The sequence below is a fragment of the Vitis vinifera genome, chromosome 19, assembly GCF_030704535.1.
Source record: "Vitis vinifera cultivar Pinot Noir 40024 chromosome 19, ASM3070453v1".
NCBI classification, from domain to species: Eukaryota; Viridiplantae; Streptophyta; class Magnoliopsida; order Vitales; family Vitaceae; genus Vitis; species Vitis vinifera.
The window spans coordinates 27,042,711-27,063,871 of NC_081823.1; the positions used below are offsets into that span (position 1 = coordinate 27,042,711).

General features: G+C 38.1%; 1 protein-coding gene across 2 annotated transcripts; it reads left to right on the plus strand.

The window, feature by feature from the left end:
* The first annotated feature begins 320 nt into the window (after nt 1–320).
* On the plus strand, nt 321–20,858 carry LOC100260359 (zinc finger CCCH domain-containing protein 37). Of its 2 annotated transcripts, none has more exons than XM_002269116.4 (12): nt 321–882; nt 1,825–2,072; nt 12,460–12,519; nt 12,621–12,698; nt 12,787–12,849; nt 12,937–13,149; nt 14,848–14,885; nt 15,009–15,055; nt 15,159–15,286; nt 15,637–15,690; nt 16,693–16,827; nt 20,437–20,858. In XM_002269116.4, exons 1-12 carry the CDS (start codon nt 528–530, stop codon nt 20,623–20,625), a joined length of 1,608 nt encoding a protein of 535 aa, XP_002269152.1. In that variant the 5' UTR covers nt 321–527; the 3' UTR covers nt 20,626–20,858. The 2 variants fall into 2 exon arrangements, with proteins under 2 accessions (XP_002269152.1, XP_010645074.1); XM_010646772.3 differs by having other exon boundaries at nt 354–882; nt 15,637–15,747.
* Nucleotides 20,859–21,161: the final 303 nt, after the last annotated feature.

Below are 21,161 nucleotides of genomic sequence, written 5' to 3' on the forward strand. Positions count from 1 at the left end.
TTCAAAAAAGAAAGCAATCTTTAAGAGGTGATAGATTGTTAGTCTCTTAAAAAAGAAAACGATCTAGAAAAGATAGTTTGAATGTATCCTAGATGACTTGTCTCAATGTAAAATTAAAAATAACTATGACATTTTTGGATTAAGGCTTAAATATCAACAAATTTAATATTCTGTCTCTCTCGATCCTGTTTTTAAATGTTATTATCTTTGAAAATATTCACTCTCTTATTTTACAATAAAAATCAACCCTAAGCTCACTTAAAAAACCTTGAGATTTTTAACAACTACTTCGAAATTGTTACATGCCTGTTCTCTTTTGATCCGCAAAAGATTTATCATTATATCGAAGGGTGACCTTTATAACCGGCTCGGGCTGGGTTTGAAACCGATCCGAACAAGTCGGACCGCCATCAAGGAATCATCAACTGCTTTCATAATCATTTCCCATCATCCGCCACTGCTCCCGAGTACCAACTACGAGGAGTGGTTGGTCTCATTCTCTAGGGCTTCTCACTTGTGATTTGGCAATGGCGAATCAACTCTACGGCTACAACCCTAGCTACGGAGCTGCAGCATCCAATCTCTCCTCCGTATATCCTTCTCGATCTGTCACAGATCCGTTTCTGTCCGATTCTTCCCTTCTTTCCTCTTCCAGATATCTCTCCTCCGATCATCTCTCTTCCGATCCCTCTTACTATTCCGTTACCGAGCGTCATTCTTCCATGTTCGACGGCCTCCGCTTCTCTGCTTCCGATATCGGTGGCGCCGGTGCTTTCTCTTCAAGAATTCCTGGCGGAATTGGTGCCTCTGTGTCGACGCACGGTGTTGATGTTGGTGCTTCTGTCGACCCCCTCGTTGCTGGCCTCAAGCGGTCTTCTGAAGGTTTGATATATATATATTTTCTTTTCCTAGGTCTATTCAATTCCTTGTTTCATCGTTCTGCTCTATTGTCTATTGCTTTCGTCTTACAACTCAACATTTCTCATTTTGGAAATGCAATTTATTTGAGGTAAGTAGGGCATAGTGATATCTCAGGCGAGTTTCTGTTTTGTTCCCACATTTTGGATCTATGAGAACCCAGATGTCCCTGGATCAAAATTGAACGGGGTGCATGACCGGAGATTATCCATCACTGTTATTACTGATAGTTATTTTTATATCAAAGCCAAAGGCTTTTACTAGTGAAATGCAGTTTGTTCTAGAAAGCAACGTTTGCTCCAAAAAGGAAAAAATTGATGTTTGCTATGTTACTACAAAACAAAGCTTGATGAGATACAGACTAGCCAGCAGCTTTGAGAGATATATTGAAAATGAAATAATTATTCAAACACCATTATTGTCAAACAGCCAGGTGTCCTCTTAACTTGGTGTTACTGGCACATCCAACCTTTTGCATGGGAGCACAGGAAGACAATGATCTAGCTTTTCTTGCTAACCCGGTGGATTCCATCCTTAATTGCATTATAAATATTGTTAATATATGTTAATGTGTTATACCTATGTCTTATAATTGTGTGGATTTGTCAAATATTAATAATTAGAACAAATTTTGTTAATTTTAGTGTATAAGTGAAATTGTCCCATTTTCAGTTATACTATTTAATTTACTTTAGAACCTATTGATCCAGTTACATATTTATTTATCATATGTCTTGCCTAAACCTGTAAACTTGTAATTTTTAATCTTCATTTAGTTCCATATATGGTTGCTATGATATTTAATTGTATTTATGGATTTGTAGTAAATCTATTACACCAATTTAAAATTATATTTAAGTTATACTTATATAATAACACATATGTTTGGTCTACTATCTACTATAGCGCTCTACCATCCATCTGTTCTGGGTGCCCATAACACGATTGGGCAAAGTGAAGCTTGGTTTTCTACCAATTCTCTAGCCAAGCGCCCCAGATTCGAGAGTGCCAGCAATTTACCTATTTATCCACAAAGGCCAGGAGAAAAGGATTGTGCACACTATATGCTCACAAGAACCTGTAAATTTGGAGATAGCTGCAAATTTGACCATCCTATTTGGGTTCCTGAGGGTGGAATCCCAGATTGGAAAGAGGTGAAGGTTTATTGCTATTTTATTATCTCTACAATAGTGATATCTTATTATATTATAGATACAAATATTATTTTTTTATACAACAGGTCTCTAAATTCAATATTATGATGGGTTTATGCATTTTAGTGATTAGTGAATCAATCCTATAATATCAAGTATGCATTCGGATTAAGTTATGCAACTCTTGTGTGAATGGTTTTGGTGTATCATTTATTTGTGCTTTGAGTTTTTTTTTTTTTTTCCCTATGTTTTTGAAAATTTTGTTTCTTACAGCTTGCATACTTTGTGATCAATGTTTAGCTTGACATGCTTTGGGACAAATGGTCAATAAGGCCACTAAGGCTAGAGAAAGTTTGGTTTGTATTAAGTTTTAGAAGGCATTATTTTTTGTCTATTCCTCCTGCTAATTTATTGTTTCATACTAATCAAGTTCGTAATTTGGTTATAAATATTTTCTTTCTTATAAGTTATATTAGTTCTACTCTTTGACATTGACAAATATTTTTTCTCTGAAAATTCAATTGCATAGCAATTGATTGTTTATCTTTAAAATAAAGTAGTATGACAATTGTCCTGCAAAAATGCAAGGAGCATTTATTTGATTACTTTTCACAAATTACTTTTCTGATTGTTTAATTTTAAATAAATATAGGGGTTTTTTCTGCGAGTATAATTATAGAGGGTTCCTTTGTGAAGAGATATGTATTTAACAATTATTTTAGTAAATCCAATATTTATGGTAATGATTCAAAGTTTCATTGTCAAGGTAAGTTTTGGTTGGTTTGAAAATGTCTTAGAAATGCAATTTAACTGGTTAAATTTTATAAAGATTTTAAGTGTTTGGGAATACAATAAAGCTTGTTAAAATTGAAATAAAGTATCCTGCATTAGCACTAAAAATAGCAGCTCTTTTTAGATGTAGAGATAGCCTAAAATGTATTTTGATAAATACTTTCTTCTGATGGTCAGAAACTAATGTTGAATCAAAGTTAAGTGTTTTAAATGAAGATTAAGATTTTATCTTGGAATGTCCGGGGGGTAAATGACAGAAATAAGAGGAAATTAACTAAGGCCTTAATTAGTTCCCAAAAAGTGGACTTGGCCTGCCTGTAGGAGACTAAAATGACAGAGATGTCTTTAGGGGTGGTGCGAAGCCTAGGAGTGGGGAGATTTTTAGAATGGGGATCTTTGAATGCTAGGGGTGCAGCTGGAGGGGTGGTAGTTTTCTGGGATAACAGAGTGTTGGAGCTGGTAGGGATGGAGGTGGGTCTCTTCTCCATTTCCTGTCGGTTCAAGAATTGCGAAGATGGTTTCAGATGGATTTTCTCAGGAGTGTATGGTCCTACTATGAAAAGATATAGAGAACTGTTTTGGGAAGAGTTAGGGGCCATCCGTGGGCTTTGGAATGATCCATGGTGTATCGGCGGAGATTTCAATATGATCAGATTTCCGAATGAGCGTAGAAGAGGAGGGAGGGTGTCTCCTTCAATGAGAAGATTTTCGGAAGTGATTGATGACCTGGACTTGAGGGATCTCCCTCTACAGGGGGGTCCATTCACCTGGAGCGGAGGGTTGAACCGTCAAGCTATGTCCAGACTAGATCGTTTCTTGGTGTCGGAGGATTGGGAGGGCCACTTTAACGGGGTAGTGCAGTGTACTCTTCCTAGGCCAGTGTCCGATCACTTTCCTATCCTATTGGATGAGGGAGGGGTTAGAAGGGGGCCTGTCCCCTTCCGGTTTGAAAACATGTGGCTAAAGGAGGAGGGTTTTAAGGATCTACTGAAGGGGTGGTGGCAAAGTCTAAGATTCAATGGATCCTTTAGTTTCATTCTTGCAGAGAAATTGAAGGCTTTGAAGGCTATCTTAAAGTCTTAGAACAAGGATGTTTTTGGGAAGGTGGGAGTGAATAAGAAATTGGCTTTGGACAAAGTGGCTTTCTGGGATGCTCAGGAGAAGCTGCGTCCATTATCAATGGAGGAATTGGAAGCTAGAAAGGAAGCAAAGGGGGATTTCGAGAAATGGGCTCTAATGGAGGAGGTTTCTTGGAGACACAAATAAAGAGAAGTGTGGCTGAGGGAGGGTGACAGAAACACAAGCTTCTTTCATAAGATGACCAATTCCCATAGAAGGAGAAACTGTTTGTCTAAGATTAAAATAAATGGAACCTGGTTAACTGAGGAGCAGGAAATTAAGGGGGGGTGTGGTTGGAGCTTTTAAGGACCTTCTGACTGATCTGGGTGATTGGCACCCATCTATGGAAGGTTTGGACTTTAATAGGATTGATGTTGAGGAAGCAGCTAGACTGGATGAGGTATTTTCAGAGAAAGAGGTTTGCTCTGCACTCTCAGATCTGAACGGGGACAAGGCTCCTAGTCCAGATGGTTTCCCCCTTAGTTTCTAGTAGTTTTGCTGCGATTTTGTCAAAGAAGAGGTTATGGGTTTTTTGAAAGAATTCCACGAGCATGGTGGATTTGTAAGGAGCTTGAATTCAACCTTCTTGGTCCTAATCCCAAAAAAAGCAGGCGCCGAGGACCTTAGAGACTTCAGACCGATCAGTTTTGTGGGAGGATTGTATAAACTGTTGACAAAAGTGTTAGCTAACAGGCTTAAGAAGGTAGTGGGAAAGGTGGTGTTTTCAGCTCAAAACACCTTTGTTGAAGGAAGACAGATTCTCGATGCTGCCCTTATTGCCAATGAGGCAATAGATTCCTTGTTGAAACGAAATGAGAGTAGGGTGTTATGCAAGCTGGATTGAGAGATGACATACGATCACTTAAACTGGAATTTTTTGCTGTTTGTAATGCAAAGTATGGGTTTTGGGGAGAAGTGGACCAGGTGGATTTCCTGGTGCATCTCCACAGCGTCGTTTTCTGTCTTGGTCAATGGCACTCCGGCAGGTTTCTTCAACAGTTCAAGGGGGCTGCGTCAGGGGGACCCCCTTTCTCCCTATCTTTTTGTGATCGGGATGGAGGCTCTTAGTAGGCTCATCCTTAGAGCGCTGTGTGGGAGGGGGGGGGGGGGGGGGGGGTTTCCTTTCAGGCTATAGAGTAAATGGAAGAAGTGGAGATGGGGCTTTGGTCTCTCATTTGCTGTTCGCCGACGATACCTTAGTGTTTTGTGAAGCTTCCGAATATCAGATGGTTTACTTAAACTGGTTGTTGATGTGGTTTGAAGCCATATCAGGTTTGAGAATCAATTTGGACAAAAGTGAAATTTTGCCGATTGGAAGAGTGGAGAATCTGGAGGCTTTGGCTCTCGAGGTTGGATGTAAAGTGGGAAGGCTGCCATCTTCTTACTTGGGGATCCCTTTAGGGGCGAATCACAACTCTGTGGCCGTTTGGGATTGGGTGGAAGAGAGATTTCGGAAAAGGCTTGCCATGTGGAAAAGGCAATTTATATCCAAAGGAGGGAGAATCACTCTAATTCGTAGTACATTGTCAACTATGCCCATATACTTGATGTCTTTACTTCGAATGCCAAGAGTGGTTAGTTTAAGGTTGGAAAAAATTCAAAGGGATTTTTTGTGGGGAGGGGGAGCTTTGGAGAGGAAGCCTCATCTAGTTAATTGGAATACCGTTTGTTTGGACAAAAGGAAGGGTGGCTTGGGAGTTAGACGTCTGTCTACTCTCAATAGGGCCCTTTTATGTAAGTGGAACTGACACTTTGCAAATGAAAGGGAGAATCTTTGGAGGCATGTCATTAGTAGGAAGTTCGGGGAGGAAGAAGGGGGTTGGTATACTAGAGAAGTTAGGGAGGGTTTTGGAGTAGGCTTTTGGAAGGAAATAAGGAAGGAAGGTGCTCGTTTGCAAAACAAAGTCGTTTTTTCTGTGGGGAATGGTAGAAGTGTGAAATTTTGGAAAAATAATTGGTATGGGAACTTCGCCCTCTGTAATTCTTTTCCCTCATTGTATGCTTTTGCTTACTCTAAAGAGGCTTGGGTAGTGGAGTTATGGGATCCTTCGGGAGAGGAAGGGGTCCGGAGTCCTAGTTTCTCTAGGCCCTTCAACGATTGGGAGGTGGAGAGATTACTTTTGACAATCCAGGGAAGGAGGCTTAATCCTCTTTTGGAAGATAGAATGCTGTGGAAAGAGACTACGAATGAGATTTTCTCAGTTAAATCTCTTTATAATGTTCTAGCTTCAAGAAGAGTTGATCAATTCCCTAATAGTATGATCTGGAGTCCTTGTGTGCCTACTAAAGTGAGCTTTTTCGTTTATGAGGCATCTTGGGGTAAGGTGCTTACTCTGGATCAGCTTAAAAAGAGGAGCCGGATTCTTGCTAATAGATGCTTCCTTTGCTGTGAGGAAGAAGAGTCAATTGATCATATTCTTATTGATTGCACCAGGGCAAGAGTTATATGGGAGTTATTGTTTGCTCTTTTTGGAGTTACTTGGGTCCTTCCTTTTTCGGTTAGAGATACCGTTATTGGATGGTGTGGCTTTAACTTGGGCAAGAAGCGTAGAAAGGTGTGGAAGGCAGCCCCTTTGTGTCTTTTTTGGGCGGTTTGGAAGGAAAGAAATAGGATTGCTTTTGATAATGAGGAGTTTTCGATTCATAGGTTGAAAAATTATTTTGTATGTAATCTTTGGTCGTGGACTAAGTCGGTTGTAAATGAAGGTCCTCTTCCTTTACTCAGTTTTTTTGATTGGCTAGGTGCTAGTTGAGGGATGGTTTTGTATCTTCTCTTCTTTTGTTTGTGCCTTAAGGTGCCTCTTGTATACCCCCCTGTATGCTTTTGGGTCAGCCTCAAGGTGCCATTTTCTAATATATTTCTGTGTTTGCCTATTAAAAAAAAAGGGGCTAATGTACAACCAGAATTTAGTTCTGTTAATGATATACTTGTTTGCCTATCAAATAAATAATTTAATAAATAAATAAATAAAGAAAAGAAAAAACTTATGTATGATAATTTAGGAAAAGATTTACCAAGATTTATTATTTCAGAAATTTGGTTCTATTTTCAAACATATAAGCCTAGATAAGAAGTTAGGAGCTTCTCTACTTTACATCCAAATAGAGCAGCTGCGTCGTCCATGCCCTCCACTGTAATAATTTCACTTTTCTGCAAGTTTATTTTAAGACTTGACACCAATTCAAATCAAGTCACAATCCACTTTCAAAACTTTAGCTGATCCTAAATATCCTTGCAAAAGAGAAGAGTGTTGTCTACAAACAATAAGTGAGAGACATGAACCCCTTCTCCACCTCTCCCCACTACTTTGAAGCCCGTAATGAAGCCTCCCTCTTGAGACTGGTGAGTTTCTTAGCTAGAGATTGGTGGTACTATCCCTTTCCCTTTAAAGATTGTTTGGAACCCTTGGATTCCTTCAAAGGTGAGTTTCTTTACTTGGGAGGCTTGTTGGGAAAAGATTTTGACTTTGGATCAGCCTCAAAGAAGAGGTTGGATTTTGGCCAATAGGTGTGCTTTGTGCAAAGAGGAGTTAGAATCCATAGATCATATCCTTCTTCATTGTGACAAAGCGAAATTATTATGGCAGCTAGTGTTCTCAATTTTTGGTGTATAGTGGGTTATTTCTAAGTCAGTTAGGGAAGCTCTCATAGGGTGGCATGGGTCTTTTATAGAGAAAAGGCGTATTAAGGTTTGGAGAGTTGCTCCTTCTTGCATTTTCTGGACAATCTAGAAGGAAAGAAACGGGAGATACTTTGATAGTGAGGAATTGTCTGATCAAAGGCTAAAAAATTTATTCCTAAACAATTTCTCTATGTGGGTTAGGGTGCATATAGGTGGTGGATATACGCATTTGATTGATTTCATAGATTGATTGGGTATTGGGTAAGGGACGGAGTAATTTTTGTACCCTCTTTTCTATTTTTTGCTTGGTTTACTTGTATATGACCTATATACTCTTGCGCACTTTCTGTGCTTTTATTAATACAATCTCTTACTTATCAAAAAAAAAAATTATTCAATGAGTTGTGTGGGGTGAAATTTTGACTTTGGATCAACTCAAAGAAGAGGATGACCTTCGACATATTTGTTTTTTGTGCAGATGAAAAGAAGGAATTAACTAACCATCTTCTTACCCATTGTGGGAAACCATAGAATTTGTGGGTTCTATTATACTCTATATTTGGGGTTTCTTGAGTGCTTCTTAACATTGTGAAAGAAATCTTTTTGGGTTAGCATGGGAATTAAAGGCATAAAGCTTGGAGAATCACCTTGTTATTCCATTTTTGGACTATTTGGCAGTTTGAAGGGGTGGAGTGTTTGGTTCAATCTTTTTTCTTGTTTCAACCATGTTCCTATGGTGCCATCGGTTCATTGATGCTAGCTCCTTGTTTTATTTTATATACCCGTTGGGGACTCCTCGGTGTTTTAGGGCCTTGTAGGTCTTGTTTTTCTCGCCTCTTGATGCTCTATCTTATACCCTCCACATAAGTGGGTTGTGCCGCCCCTCCTCTTCACTGCTCTTTGTTAGGCAATATTCTGATAAAATTTTCTTTGCCTATCCGAGAAAAAAAAATGATATCAGTGTTCAACAAATTAATCCTTGTATTTGAACAACTACCTTTGCAAGATGGTTACCCAGTTTTTGATACTTAAAAAACATTTGTGATATCCTTGTATTCCAGTATATGGTGGTTGAGATACCAATTAATGCACTTGCATGTTGCACCCAATTTCATGTAACATAGATTAGAAGACTTTTCAACAATTGTCCACTGAATGGATTCCTTATCCATGCATGGGACTGTCAATTTATGATACTCACTTGGTGTGTAGCTGCATAGTCACTAGTTCATTAGAATTTCAATATCTTGGCATAAACTGTTACATCACAATGCCATGGTGTCAATATATTTGAAACATCAGCATGATGGGGTTTTTGGAAATAAAATTTGCTGCTGTTGATTTGTTCATTAGAATTTCACTGTGCACAAATTATAAGTGTGGCTTGAATACTTAGTAGGCAGTATGGCATGTTGAGCTTACATAAAGACATGATGTATTGTTCATTAGGATTTTCCTGGTGCACAAATCCTGTAAAACACCCTGAAATATGTCCAAGAGTGAACTAGCACATTGATGGATTTGGGCCTATACATGCCAATATTTTCAGTGTTACATTCTAATAGGACTTGATTCAGAATTTCTGAATTGGATTATCTAATATGAATTGTATAATGTCTATTAGGTTTAGTTATGCTAATGACAACATTCTTTGTTATTTGGAATACCCTGTTGGTAAGTTGAAGTTCTTATGAAACTCTTGGTAGTAGTCAGGAGTTTCTAATCTGGGTAGATTTTATTTTATAATCTTGTCCAGGTCAGTGTGGGTTGATTTGGTCTTACATCTATACATGGAAATTATCCATTCCCCTCAATATCATGGCCTTTTGCTGAGTTCTTTGCTTCTAACAATTTGTTTAGATATATATTATCACGTGAATGCCATAAATTATCTACTGTACTACATGGCGACATCCCTTTTTGCATTTATATCCAAGGAAACTACTTGCAAAATAAATTTGCATATTTACTGGATTCAACCACTTTAGGTAGAGGCCAAAAACTTTTAACTCTGTACTTGTACTAGCATGTTTTCTTGTAAGCATTCTGCTCTTCTGCCGTCAGTTGTGATTCTTTTGCTAGATTTTAATGTTTCATAAAAATAGTTGAAAACTGGGAAGAAGACAAGTCTTTACGCTAGGAAAATGTAGAGAGAATGAAGGAAAATGCTGGTTTGGATCCTCTTGGAGGAAAATGCTGGTTTGGAGTGGAATGGAAATCTTTTTGAGATTTCAATGGAGTCAATAAAAGGTAAGCAGGTTGAGAAGATTGTGGAGAGGGGTTGGGGGTTTTCTTCTTGGATCAGATTTGGGGAGAGGGTTCTTGCTTGGCTACTGGAAGGGTTGGAAGCTTGCTATGAGGGGAAGTTTAGGTAGCCATTTAGAAGGGTGTGGTATGAAGGTGGAAGGGGCTATAAGCTGGAGATGGACAACAACAAAGCTGGAAGATTCTTGTTTACTACAGTTTTGTCTATAGAGGAGAAAAGGTTCTCCTTAGTTTTCCCAGAAGGAAAAGTTCTTTTTGGGGGTTGGAAGATCCTTGCCATCAAACTAAGGAGCATCAAGGTTCTCCCTGTGCCTACTTGGGAGGTTTCTAAGGAGTTGGTTCAACGTGTGGAGGATAAAGGAGATGATACCATTTTAGAGAATGGTTCCTTTGTAGAGGGTTTGATCAAAGGCAAGGGGGAGGTTGGTGAGGCAGTTTGGATTGAGAGCAAGATAGAGGTTTTGTGCAATTTGGTGCCTCTCAAAAAGAGTCTGGTGGGGAAGTGGGACGTTTCTTCAGACCGTGTGCCAGTGTTGGATTTGTTGAAATTGTGGGCTTTGCGTTCTTGGGAATTGAAAGGTGATTTACACTTGTCTTTGTTGTGAGGCTCTTTCATTTTATTTGAGTTTGAAGTTGTTTCAGAAGCTGAAAGGATATTGCGTTTAGGGCTTAGTTTATTTGAGGGAAGAAGACTTCTTTTGGAATGGCGGAGGCTAGATGTTGGTCGCTTTAGAGAAGATGCTTGTGTGGGTAAATTATGGGTAAGGGTGTTAGGTCTACCGGTGCATCTGTGGGGAAGAGAGTTTTTCAAGAGGCTTGGCGATGCTTGTGGAGGTTTTGTGGCAGTGGATGAGGAGACGACAGAGAGACGTAACTTGAAATGGGCTAGGACCCTCATCAAATCTAGTGTGAGGAAGACGTCAAGCCAGTTGTTTGTTGTGGATAGAGAAGTTGTCTATGCCGCCCAACTTTGGTGGGAAATTTTGCCATGGTGACAAGAGTGGTCTCTAAAGGGAGTTGCAAAATCTAGAGGTTAGGAATGAAAGAGTGGGAAGTGCACATGTGATAGGGAGAGTGAAGAGAGACGAAAGGAAATGTGCTGTGGAAGAGTTGTAGGGGTTGGAGTTAGAGCCAAGTCTTGTAGCGCACACAATGGCAGAGGGAGTCTGTTTTGGAGAAGTTTGTGAACTTAGTGGGCTGTTGGGTCCCAGGTCTTCTAAAATCTTAGATGTGGGTGTCGGGAGCCCTTGCAAGTACTTATTGGGCTAGCCCATAACAGAACTCTTAAGTCCTGTTGGAGGGAACTATGGCGGGCCTGTTGAGATTGGGCCATGCTTAGAAGACCAGCCTAAAGGTCTTTTATGCAACCCCTTGAATAGTGTTGTGGGTTTAAAGGCCCAAGAGGGTAGTCAGTGGTATCCTTCTGTGGGAGGTGCTTTGATCTCCATGGCAACCTTCGTTGATCCCCTTATAAAGGAGACACTTCAAGGTCAAGCAGTATGGGTTTCGAGAGTCGACAAGACCCTCTTGGCAAAAGTGACATGCTTTGAAGGTAGGCCATCTTTTCCCCCTCATCCCCTTCCTTTTGCTACGTCGCTCGATTTTGGTGGTGATCTAGAGTTTTAGTGAAAGGCAGGGCACTCCTTGGGGCCTTTGGGCTTTGGATGTCGGTTGCTAAGGATAATGCTTCAAGATGGCAGTTTGTTGGATTTTCTAGGGAGTGTTGCAAAACGTCTTTCAGGTAAGGAGATGGCGGTCAGGGCTAAGGAGTTGGAGCTCTCTAAGGTTGTGGAGTCTGGATGCGTTTGGTTGGGGGAGGAGTGTAACCTTGATAGCCTTCTCAGTTTAATTGACAACTTCAATACCATTATGGGGATGTCAGTTGAGGGTTTTGAAAAGGAAATCAACTCCCTTCTAAGGAAAATGGAGGCAAGAAGAGGATGTGGGGTTATGGTCTCTAGGGGAAAGAGGAAAAGAGAGAAATTCTAAAACTAGAGCGCTTGGTTAATTACAATAGTTCTTTGCTCACAGTAAGGGGAAGAGGGAGGAACTTTTGGGATTCAACACTTATTTTGTGAGGCTGCTTTTTCTTTGCCAGTTTGTTTGAGGGAATTTTTTGGTTGCAGTTGGGTTTAGGGGGGAGTTTGTGTCCTCTCTAGGTTGTGTGTCTGTTGGTGTAGGTTGGTCATGTGTACTTTTCTGCGCCTTTACTATATTTTTCCTTATTTACCTATAAAAAAATGATTCTTTTGTTAGGAATCTATTTCTGTACTTTATGCCTATAATGTAAGAGTCTGCCTGTGTACTTTATAAGGACGAATGTAGGCTTCCTTTGTATACAACCTGTGTACTTTGGTGTGCCTTCAGATTATGCTTTTAATATATTTGTTTCGTTTATTTATAAAAAAAAGTACTTTGTAAGAAAGAATGACTTTTTTAACATCTATGTTTCTGAAATTGTAATTTCACTGTACGGTATCTTTACCAGTCTTTTCTTGTTTTAATTTTATTTTCTATTTGTATTTCAATTCTACAAATATAATCATTCTATTGTTATGACAGAGACATGATCTATTTCTGTTCGTTTAGGTTCCAATTGTTGCTGCAAATGAATTCCTTCCCCAGAGGCCGGGAGAGCCAGATTGTCCAGTAAGCTTTAGTGCAAACTAGTGGTTTTTGTGCCAATTTCTTTAAATGCCCCTGTGAGTTCATTAGCTTCTATACTTAATTTCCTTGTTGATGTGTTCCAGTACTTTATGAAGACACAAAAATGCAAGTTCGGTCATAAGTGCAAGTTTAACCATCCAAAAGATCAAATAATTTCTTTGGTAGGTGCTATTGGCATGAGATTTCTGTTAAGATTATGTGGGTTTTTCTCCTTAATTGTGATAACCTGATGGCTTACTCTGATGTCAGGGTGCTCCAGAAAATACTGATGTTTTTGTTTTACCTGAGAGGCCCTCTGAGCTCCCATGTGCGGTAATACCCTTTTCCTTTCACTTGCAGGACAGGTTTATCTACTTCCCTTGCTAATTTGGGTATTCTGGATGGTCTAAACTTAAACAGTTCTATGTGAAGACTGGGAAATGTAAATTTGGTGCCACCTGCAAGTTTCATCACCCAAAAGATATACAAATAGCATCAACTGGAAAAAATAATGCTGATGGTGAACAGGCTGAAACAGGAGCCAAGGGTGCTGGAACAACTGGGGATGTGAAGCTACCTGTTTCAGTCACTCCAGCGCTAGTACATAACTCCAAAGGACTCCCTATGAGACTGGTGAGCTAACTTTGGCTAATTCATGAATAGATGAGATTGTTGACGCTCCTTTTAGTATTGGTTTCAGATTACTTTTGATATGAAAAGGAATTTGTTAAAGTCAAATACAGAGAAAATAAAGAAGGATAACATATCCTTTGCACAACAACCGTAGTGACCAGAACCTAAAACACTCAAAGAAGGGCAAAAGTCAGATCCAAATGGAGCTATCCTAGGGGGAGTCTCTATCAGACAGCTTCCTAATCCAGCAAAAGCAAACTAATTGAAGTGCCAGCAAACTCCTTGGTCATAGACATGCATAAATATGTCAAGAAATGAATTATGATCCCCCAACTCTATAGGGGAATTCCGTCTCTGCTTGAAAGTATTGGCTTTCCTTTCTGGTCACCCAAAAAGTGGCTATTAGCCGGATTCTTTTACTTATAGGGCCAGAAGCTATGAGCAGCATATTTGGGATCTTTCTCAGGGCTGTCCATTGCATACCCCTTGTAACAGGGAGGAATTTCTAAGGATCATATGCATTAGTTTATTTACATATGTATTAAAATTCCAGCATTAGTATTATTATTATTTTTTTTCTGAGAAATGTTCACAATTTATAAAAAAAATAATTGTCTCGTCGATTTTTCCTTGGTTCTTGTATTTCTCACTATCTGTTATTCTATTGTCACTTATTCCTTTTAGGGTAGTTTGAACACGACTAGGTTATAAGAAATTAATGATTTGTCCGTATTATTGTTTTTATTTTTGGATGGGAAGTAGGAATTCTGAGTATTAGCAGAAAGAAAGAAATATAAAGCAGGGGAGATTTTTTGAAAGCAAGGGAATGGTGTAAAATTGATACCTAATCAATATATACACCAGAACATAAAACCACTAAACAACCTAACCACCAGGAAATCAAGGTGGAGGAATTCCTCTACATTCTTAACAAAAGAAGGGTCACGTTTCTCAACCAGGCTATTCGCCTCTTAATTAATTGATCTCTGCTTCGAGATGAAGTAGAGCCCAAGTTTCTTTGATAAGTCTTGTATTTGTTGCATCCTTTGACCATACCTCCATGGTGCTCTCCTTCTTGAGGAAGCCCACTTGGGAGTATCTTTGAACCATGATATTTCCTAATGTGAACAATGCTTTGTTAGATGTACTCTGAATCGACTAGCTTCAAGAAATATGATGCTTTTATACATGGTATTTTCTTGATTGAGCAATAGACTGAATCAGGTTAATCTGCTGTATTCTGGATTGATCAGCTTCATCTGACATTGTTTGCTGCTGTGCTAATAGCTTATTAAATGTTAGAGCTCTGATATATCCATACTTTATGAGAAGCAACCTCAGTTTGTTTTCTGCCTCTTTCAAGAACATATTATTTTCTTCCTTCACTGCTTGATATCTATCTTGGTTCTTTCCTTCTCAAACTTGTAGCATCTAGGTTCCTTGAATGATGTGATATCTCACACTGAGTAAATCCTTAACCCTTTCCCCTCTTACTAAGACTACAACATGTTCTTGTGAGAGGTTTTGACCTTCATAATGCTAAGTGACTTTGTTATTGTTTTTGTTGTTATAGCAATAAATAATAATTACTATATTATTACTATCATTATTATTATTATTTTTAGTTTTAAATTCATAATCATATTCTTGGCTTCCATTTTTCATCTGTTGTAATCACTTGCCATTTGCGTCCTGCAGGGTGAAGTTGACTGTCCGTTCTACCTGAAAACTGGCAGGTGAATTTTTGGATATTTAATACAGGATTTTATTATCTCAAAAAGACAAAAAAAAAAGAGAGAGAGAGAGAGAAAACAAGAATGATCTAACATTCCTAAATTTTTTTGACTTCTGTAAATTAGTTGCAAATATGGTGCCACTTGCCGCTACAATCATCCAGACAGGAATGGTATGTCTCATTTCTCGTTTTTTTCTACTTCAGATACATGATTTGATACTGTTCAAACAAAAGTTGTTCAATACTCATGCTTCATTGCTTCATTGTTGTGCAGCAATCAATCCACCAGCTGCTGCAATAGGCCATGCTATTGTAGCCTCTCCTGCAGCTAATCTGAATGTTGGAGTGGTTAATCCAGTCACATCTATTCTTCATCCTATTGACCCCAGGCTTTCGCAAACGGTAACAAAACTATATCGGACAGACATCATATAAGCACTTCCCTCTTTCTTTGCTGATGCATGAGAAGAGATTATTGCATTGCATCTGTTGAACTCTTTGTGGGGTCAAAGTTTCTGAATCACAATGGCATTGTAATTAGTGTTTTGTATTATGTTTATCAATTGTTCTATGTAATTCTGTCTTGGTTTTATAGACTATGTTATTATTTATTTTGTTCTATGTATTTTGGTTTCTGGAATTCTCTTTTTCAATGTTCTTAGGCACTTTTTACCTATCAAAAAAAAAAAAAAAAAGTTCTCTGGTACTTTTTTTTCAGTTACTGATGCATGTTATTTGTTTGTCTCTTGCAGATGGGGGTGGGCCCCACTATTTACCCTCAAAGACCTGGACAGATGGAATGTGATGTATGCCTTCATTTACTTTCTAATTTTATTCCAACTGATGCTACTTTTATGGATGAAGTGAGTCTGGAATGCCTAATGTTTTCCTCTGGATTCTCACTCCTGAATTTATCTGTAGTTCACTTTAAATAGTTCTTATAGAAAACCAGCAAGTTGGATTTTAATCTTTATCTGGAAGAACAGGTTGGCATATGTGCAAATGGTCACATCTTGCCCTTTGTTTTCATTTGAATACTCCTAAATGTGATTATATTATCATATTATTGGTATTATCTTGGAATGAACTCTCCTGTAATATGTAACTCTACAAGGCATGCCATAATGTTTATTAGAGAAGTAATTTGAAGAGTCCATTTGGAGAGAGCTTTTAGTTCTTATTGTTATTATTATTATTATTTGGAAAATTTGTGGTTGATCACCAATTTTGCCACATGTTGATATGGACTTTTTTGGAGTGGGTCATAGTGTATATGGGAGATTGGTCCTCGTCCATGGTGAACTTTGTAGAGTGGTTCAGCCCTAAGTAAGGCGTGGATGGTGTTTTGTGTGTATCCCCTTGCTTTTTTATTTTATTTTTTTTGCCTTTTGGCGTCCTTATATACATCATGTATGTTTCTGTGCATCCTTTTGTTAGGCGTTGATAATGCAATTGATGCCTATTAAAAAAATGGTAAATTAATTGCTATAATTTCCTTTCTTTTCTATTGAAAATCTGAATGTCAATATTCAGTCAGAAAAGCTATTATTATTTTTACGGAAGTCTGAGTTTTATGGAAAGGATTCTCTAACATTCAAGGCTTCTTCTTGACCTATTTAAACGGCTTCAACTTTTTTATTGTTCAATTGTAATATTAAATGGCTATCTAAAACCTTTATATAGTTAAGCCTTTGCTTCCTCTCTTGTGGGATTATTTTTTTACTTTGTGATGACATCTGTTTTTATTTATGATCAATCTACTTGGGCAATTGGTCTTATGTCTTCTGCATTTGCATCTTCTCTTGTAGTTTTATATGAAAACTGGAGAATGTAAGTTTGGGGAAAGATGCAAATTTCATCACCCTATTGATCGATCTGCACCAACAGCTACAAAGTTACAACAAAATATTAGGCTCACTCTTGCAGGTTTTCCTAGGAGAGAGGTATGCATTATACTTGGAGTCTCTCTCTCTCTCTCTCTGATACATAAATTGTGGGAAGAGGATATCCACATCTTATGCACAGAAAGGTTGAATCATTTTTTTAAAGCAAAGGAAATATGTTATTTTCTAATAAATCTATAGTTTCTTTTCTTATTCCGCTTTTGCCTAGATTTGAATGTATTTTTGTGTTTTCCTTTACATGAATTATTTCTTGTGTATGATCACTTTTTAAATTGTACTATTTATACAAGTATCATAAAGCTTGTTAATGTTTCTTAAACGTCTGTACTCCTTTTTATTTATTTATTTTTATTAAATTGACATTTACAATGTGTTTTCTTACAGTTAACTGGTAATCTTTATACAGCATAAGAAAAGCATGTTAAGGCAGATTAGACATCTAACCATTAGTTTTTGAAATTTTTTTCCACTACTAAATAAAGCTTGGTCATCAGAACCAAACTGGGCATCAACTGTTTGTGATGGCTTGGTTTACAGGCTCAACTGCTGCTCAAATTGAATGTAGTCCAGGTTGTGCGAGACAAAAATTTTTTAGAAGTTAGAAAAATTTGAAATATAACTGAAACTTATGGTAGCCAATTGGTTAGTGTTTCTTACTACCTAGAGGTTTGAAGCCATCAATTAAGGATGGAATGGAGGTTGTTTGTTTGTTCAACCTAGAAGATGCTTGACCATGTGCCTTAATGGCAAAAGAGATGGTGTTATAGTGCAAGGGGAAGCCATATTAGGGCACCTAGATGGTGTGTAACAAGGAGGTCCAATTATTTATTTATTTTTTATATATTTTTTATAGGTAAATAAAGAGAGTATTATATACAAAGAGCACCAAAATGAGTGCACTAGAGTACACAAGACATATGCAACGTTTGCCAAAAGGCATAAGCAAGAAGAAAGTGGGACAACAAAAAAGGTACTCTGTGCCTCAATAAGAACCCAAGTGATGAACAAAGTCAATTAAGGATGTTGGGTCTTCATCTATATACAACTTAGTCCAAGACAACAAATTACTAAGGGAAGTGTTTTTCAATCTTTGATCAGAAAACTCCTCATTTTCATAAGATTTTCTATTCCTTTCCTTTTTTTCATTTCTTCTTGACAAAGGAGCTGTGCCATGCTAAGATGACCCCTCTAACCAAGGAAGATAGCACCTAAGACACTCCAAAAAGAGAAAACAATACCTACCACAAAACCCTCGTCTTGCTACAATGCAAAAGGATGTGGTCAATCAATTCCTCTTGGATATGACATAGGAAACATCTTGGCCAATGTCCACCCCTCCTCAAGTTGCCTTCCAAGCAAAAACACTCACTTTAGGTGGAACCAGGGAATTCCAAACAACACCCATTGGGAAGGCAATGATCTTTCCGATGGAACTGCTCTAGGTCAACTAAAGGGATTTGATGGAAAAAAATTCCGCTCTTTGACTCCAACCAAATCATATCATCTCCTCCCCTATTCACTGCCTTGCCTTGGAGTCTCGAAAAGCTCCACATCTTCAATCTCTCAATCGATCATTTGTACAGAGAAGTAATGATTCCAGAAACACCCTTCGTTGGATTGATTCCACTAATTCACCACCAACGCCTCTTTCGATGTAACTATGGCAAATACAAGGAGATCCTTGCAACACTCCACACATTTCTTATCACACACACACACACAAAGAACAAAAAAAGAAGAATTTAAGGGTGTGCGATTGTCTTCTTTAAATGTGCTTGCTTATCAAACTCTAGGGATGATTGCCTAGAAGCCTTTTTTTCTTCCTTGATTTAGGAAACTAGGTTTGGTTGTCTTAGACCCACTCTAAGGTTAAGACTACTCAACAAAGCTAGTGGAAACTATCTCCCTGAGGTCTCTAGCCTTCTTCCTCATATTTTGTATGTTATTGGGAATGGATATAAAATCATATTCTAGGAGGACCATTCCTGGCCTTCTTCTCCTCTAAGTTGGTGTAACTCTTTTTGGAAGGAGTGACTTCTTAATCTCATTGCTGTAACTGTCCATCTTAGCCCTTTTTTTTTTATAATCGAGGAGCCTTCCATGGCCAAGCCCTTGGGACTCTCCATGGGGACCCAAACCTCGGGGTGTTGACCTCCCCACAATACCAGGTAAATTCAGGGTATCATTAGTGGTAGGATTTGAACCCAGGACCATATGCACTTATTGGGACCACACTTCCCAGTGTTTGCCCTGACCAATTGGGCTACCTTGTGGGTATCTTAGCCCTTTGATTTCTATAAAAATCTAATCAAGAGGAGTTTGTTGATTTGCTTACAAGACGGTAGACCAATAGTATGCTTCAGATTCAGAGACCTCTTGGAGACATTACTGGTAATTTGTTTCTCCATCATCCCCTTGCTTGTGACCTTTGGCAGTTTCTCTTTGCCATGGTGGGCATTCAGTGGCCAGCCCCAATATAAATCCCAAATGTGCTGCTTATGGCTTTTCATTTATTCAGCCGGAGGGACTAAAGGCACAGGTTCTGTGGTGCTACGCACAACTAGCCACTTTTTGTGTGATATGGAGTGATAGGAAGGCTTGTATTTTCGAGAAACAAGCTTTATAAAGTTGTGTGGATGTATTTGTTCTTTGACCTTCTTATTAGTATCTGTGACAGAGGACTTGACCAACTCACCTGTTTGATTGTGAAGTTGCTTAATAGGCTTCCCTTAGCTTTAGCCCATCTTGGGGTCTTACATTTGGGAGTATATCAGGGGTTTGGATTTCTATTATTTATAACACAAAGGATATCCCATTCTTCTTGATTTATAGTTTTTTTTTTCTTTTAATAAATTTCTGTACAGTGTATTTTGCTCAAGTGGGTTTGCTATTGGAGAACTAGCAGGTGTTCTGTCTTCAATGTATGTAATGTAGAATTTTAACAGATCCTATAAAAAAAAATAATGTGTGCTTTGCTGAAGAAGTAGTAGAATTTTTTATAGAAGCCCAATTTTTAGTAGTTAATTATTTGAACAATTTGGAACACCAAGTACTCCTTTCTTTTCAATTCCCATAGTATGATCACCTTTTCTGTAATTTGTCAGAGAACTAGTACTGCATCGAAGAGTTTACAAAGAGTAGTCTTTTTCTGTTTTGAGATATCCCATGAGAAGTATTTTGTGTCAGCAAGAAAGATTCTCTAGGCTGCCGTGTTGGTATCTAATTGGCCCTTTATGATGAAGAGGGAGGAAATGGAAGAATGGATATAACAAAGGTGAACTTGAAATAAATAAATAAATAAATAAATGAATAAATCTTTCTTGTGCATTGTTAACAAAGTTGGTCTTTCAAATCTTTGAACCATTTAGATGTCTTTTACACATGCATCCATATTTCAACTTCAATAGACTGAGATCAGATCAGTTCCCTTGAGGCTAAAGGGCCCTGGAGTGTCAAGGATGCCTTTTGCTTTGACTCTTCAGCAATGAGAGGAAATATAAACCATCCATATTTTGTTTTTTGTTTTTACTTATTTTTTGTTTTTATTATTATGAATGGCAGATCTATTTCCACTGTCTACTTTCTTATATTTGTTTTCTTGTGATAAACAAGCACAAAAGCACTAATCATGGTGCAACATTTTGACAGGGTACAATTATCTGCCCTTTCTACTTGAAGACTGGCACCTGCAAGTATGGGGTAACATGCAAATTTGATCACCCACCCCCTGGAGAGGTCATGGCCATGGCAACATCACAGGGAGCATCCACATCTGCTGGAGAGGAAGCAAATGGGGACGAAAAAGAGGATGAAACTGCTAAAGAAGAAGAACAGTGAGGTTGTTGGGATGAATGATGGGAAGTAGATTTTGTTGTTACTAATTGGGTAGTGTATGCTTGATGTTTCAGGATGAATGATCATGTATGGCGTGTTTTACGTAAATTTGTGGCCAAGTTTTTTCTAATCAGCCTTGTAGAAGCTTTATTGTCACATTGTAATAATTTTAGTGTTTTTCTTTGAAGGATGTGTGGGGGTCTTATGAGAGTAAAAAGATTTTTGGAGTAGATTCATATTTGATCTCATGGTATTTTTCCAATATCATAAGGATGAGCTTCGGAATTTATGTTTTTGAAATAACAGAAAGGCATTTTTGTATACACATAAATTATTCTATATGTGTTTTATTTAATATGCCAAACTATGAGGATTTTGGTAATGGCAACTAGCACTTGAACCAGAAAACCAAGATATGAAGCGAAAGCGTTATACAAAATTTCAGTTTACGGTATGTGGATTGTTTTACTGCATTATTTAATATCTTTGATAAATTACAGAAGTTGCATTTATTTTTTCCTTTTTTATGCATGTGAGCC